Source organism: Limulus polyphemus, unplaced genomic scaffold, assembly GCF_000517525.1.
Source record: "Limulus polyphemus unplaced genomic scaffold, Limulus_polyphemus-2.1.2 Scaffold1442, whole genome shotgun sequence".
Taxonomy (NCBI): Eukaryota; Metazoa; Arthropoda; class Merostomata; order Xiphosura; family Limulidae; genus Limulus; species Limulus polyphemus.
The window spans coordinates 196,792-200,954 of record NW_013667052.1 but is presented as its reverse complement, the minus strand read 5'-3'; the positions used below and the strand labels follow the sequence as shown (position 1 = coordinate 200,954).

The window sequence follows — 4,163 nt, the reverse complement described above, 5'->3', positions numbered from 1 at the left end:
GCCATGTTTTAAAAAAAACTGTATTTTTTATTGGGATTATAATTATTCGCCATCAGTTCATTCGTGTGACGAGATATCCTCACTAACAATGCATGATATTGTTCGGCAATCATGATCTTTGACTATTCAACAATAAATATGTATGCAATAAATATGTCGTTGTTGTTGCGTTGTCGTGTTAGTTCCCATACAGTTGCCCCCCCCCGTGGCACAGCGGAATGTCTGCGGACTTACAACACTAGAAACCGGGTTTCGATATCCGTGATGGGCAGATCACATATAGCCCATTGTGTAGCTTTATACTTAACTACAGCCAAATATATTAAAAACTTGTAAAAGTGTCGCAGTTTAAATACCGAAATCTGGTGAACAATTAGAAACTAATAAGTCAAAAATTCGTAATATAAATCAGAGGTTTGTAAAAATAACATTTCAGGCCTAACCTTTTGTTTCCCAAAAGCAGTTTTCAAAGAGAATCTTTAACTAGAAGGTTGCCATATTTATGATAGTATGTACCTTTTCGTGCGTCTGTATTTTATTATAAAATTATAAGCAACGACCTTTGATCACAGCAAGCAAGCATATATCAGAACTACAAAATAACCCTGTACTTAATGTAGCTAATTTCATATACTAGTCTAATCGGTAGAACGTTACGAAACATAAGAAAAAAAAAGAATATAAAATATTGATTCATGAGTAGGCTGTCTTCACTGTTATCGATATTTTTGACCATACTGTAATGGTAGGCAGAAACGTGTGATATAGCCAGAATTTATTAAATGATCACAGATTCACAAAAAATCAAATGTTATATATATAAAGCTAAAATATTCTACACTAAAATACACGTATGAGTTTGTTTGTTTTTCCGGCTCGTATTACTGTTTTTTATATTTGTTTCCATGACCAAAAACAAAATTAACCTTTAAAACATGGAAGTGTTTAGTTCCACTTCCTGAAATTAATCTTTAAAACATGGAAGTGTTTAGTCCCACTTCCTGAAATTAACCTTTAAAACATGGAAGTGTTTAGTCCCACTTCCTGAAATTAACCTTTAAAACATGGAAGTGTTTAGTTCCACTTCCTGAAATTAACCTTTAAAACATGGAAGTGTTTAGTCCCACTTCCTGAAATTAACCTTTAAAACATGGAAGTGTTTAGTCCCACTTCCCGTTTCTTTACCTATGTGAGAACATTTTGTTTCGTTTCATCAGCTGGTATAAACACTGCAATATAATTTATCTCGGTCATTCTATTCGTCTGTCGCACCGAAAATCCTCGACGGGAAGATGCCTAACTTCTAAAGTCGACACTCTCCAATCATGGTTCAGATGACATCATCTAAAAATCAGAACTCTTACGCGCATTCTCTACGTTTTGTCTCCGTAGCAACCACTAGACGTAAATGCGATTTCGATCGAGCCGTAGTGAGAAACAACGAACGAAACGAATCATTATTCAGACCGTTTTTAGCACACTGACCAGTCGAGTCTCAACTGCTACGGTATAATCATGTAACTAGAACTAAGAGTTTTAAAACTTGGTTCAAGTGTTCAGAAAAATAATTAGATGGATGTTAGGAATTTTCAACCATCAAAAACAACGGTCTTAACACTACTACGTCCATTTGGTAGTTGGAGGATTTCGCGTATCGTGGACTAAAGACCTCACGTTTAACGATCTTTTAGGGTTTTGTTGTGTTCATCTTAACAATGGGAACAGTTCTCAGCATCTCTCCAAGAGGACCGAAATCCGCTTTTGACGAATACTCATCAAACTACGAGCAACTCTGTAATGCTAAAAATAAAGAAAAACATGTGGAGAAAACCCATTCCAATCAGCATGGACATTTCAAGAAGCACTCGTTGTTCATCAACGCTCTCACGTGGAAACACATCAGCGTGCCCGGTAAAAAGAAGAGCGAAAAGAACAAAAACACGTCTTCTCGTCACCCACTAGACAACATTGACTCTCTCGTGGACAACAACAAGAACATTCAGAAGTCGTTATCATGTTATAATCTGAAATGTAACAACGTCGGATCAGCAGAATTAGTCGCCAAAGGCGACAATAGTTTCCATAAAGTCGCTCCGCCTCCACTACCACCGAAGCCGACAGTATTGTCTGGACACAACTTGGTCCGTCCCGCCCCTCCAGGAGCTCTAGCAGCTAGTGGAACAGTTGTTCCGAGTAGGCCACCCCCACCACAAAGCTCTCACAGGAAGACAGTAATCCAGGCTTCCACTTCGGAACTCCTGAGGTCACTAGGTGAGTTTTTGTTCAGAAAATGTCGGAAGGTTAAAGACTTCCAGGCCGGAGATGCCGTTGTTTGGTTAAGAACGGTAGACCGCTCGCTGCTTATCCAGGGCTGGCAAGATATCGCCTTCATCAACCCAGCCAACGTTGTCTTTCTGTACATGATGGTCAGGGAACTGGTAAGTGACGAGATCGATAGTGAGCAGGAGCTGCAGGCCATCGTGCTCACTTGTCTCTATCTCTCCTATTCGTACATGGGAAACGAAATCTCCTATCCACTGAAACCTTTCCTTCTGGAAGAGACTAAAGAGATGTTTTGGGACCGCTGTCTTCTCATCATCAACCTTCTCAGTGGTAAGATGTTGCGTATCAACAGTGAGCCTGGTTTCTTCACCGAAGTTTTCACTGAACTGAAGGCCTATTGTCCGACCTCTGGTTAACACCAATCAAACTCTAGGTGACTGACCAGAAATTCGCGTAAAAAGGATGTACCTTTAACCTGAAAGAAGAAAGTGTCACGTGGTCAAGGTCATCTCAGTTAGATTGACTGTGGGCTGTGCAGGACCTACTCATCCTGCTTGTGTAGCCGCCCGAAGGTGGAATCCTTTTTTATACGATTTCTGTTCTCTACTGTATTAGGCAACTCCCTGCTTGTTGTCTAATTATAACTCATGTAGTCCTTGCCAGTATGGAGATCTATGTGGATTTAAGCTAGACAAGGTAACATACTTAGTAGTCTGACTTGTACTGTGATAACTAGAAGTTTTAAGAATTCAACTTTAAGATATGGTTTAGTAAATCATTTTGAGTTTTTAATTGAAAAACAAACATTTGTTTTAAATGTCTTCTATTCATTATTAACCCAGAAAAGTAGAAACATGGCTGTCAATTTAGGTTTATTAATATTTTGATTAAATTTCAATATCCGCGGAGCACCAGGAGGTAAACAAAGTAAATATTAAACAGCTAAAAATGTGTCTCAAACGAATACTGGAAATACTTGCACGATGTTAAACTTTCTGTTGAAACAATCCTGTCACTTAAAGTTATTAATAGTATAGTTGAATTAAACAACAACGTTGTACCGGAAGATAAACAAAGCAAACGTTAATTATTTAAAATACATGTTTATGTAAAACGAAAATCCATGAAAAAGACTTTGTAAATTTTTGAGAATCTATATTTTGTTGATTCATATAAAAACGAAATTTTTCTTACCTCCATGTGTGAGAAACTGTATAAATATGGCAATCGAAGAAAGTAAAGTACTTCAAAGAAATATCAGTCTTAGCGTTTCAGACGTAATAGGTTTTACTTAGTGCGTCACATTTCAGAGGCGTAATAGAGGAATGTGCAAATAAAATCTACAAAGTTTTGTTCAACTGATTAGTAGAGCAGAGTTCGTCTGTCTACGATGTATTATTGTATATTGTTAGCATATTCTAGATGAAATATACGTTTCGTTTGTACAGTTTTGTATGGTAATTCATTGTTACAATTAAGAAGAAACAATGTTTTGCGGAAAGCTCAAAATCACTGAAACAGTGTACAGTGTTATGAAGTTGTAGAGTTATACATTCAATTTTATGAGAGATCAATTCGTTTAGTGTTTGAACAAAGTTTGTAACTTCTCCCAAACATTGTTTTATTTAAAATAAATCACATGTTCAAAAAGAAGGCGAATTACAATGTTTGTTGAATACTGGTAGTTATCTAATTATTTCTGTAAATAATTAGAGTTATCTAAAAAAATCTGTAAACAGTGAGAGTTATCTAAAAAATCTGTAAACAATGAGAGTTATCTAAAAAATCTGTAAACAGTGAGAGGTATCTAAAAAATCTGTAAACAATGAGAGTTATCTAAAAAATCTGTAAACAGTGAGAGGTATCTAAAAAATCTGTAA

At 36.5% G+C, this 4,163-nt stretch overlaps 1 protein-coding gene across 1 annotated transcript in view; it reads left to right on the top strand.

The window, feature by feature from the left end:
- Positions 1-1,431: 1,431 nt before the first annotated feature.
- The window catches only part of LOC106463590 (cyclin-dependent kinase 5 activator 1-like), a 3,821-nt gene continuing 1,089 nt past the window's right edge, over positions 1,432-4,163 (top strand). The window contains exon 1 of the mRNA XM_013923636.2: positions 1,432-2,979. Within this exon, the coding sequence (XP_013779090.1) occupies positions 1,716-2,699 (984 nt within the window). The 5' untranslated portion in view covers positions 1,432-1,715 and the 3' untranslated portion in view covers positions 2,700-2,979. The remainder of the gene's footprint in view (positions 2,980-4,163) is intronic.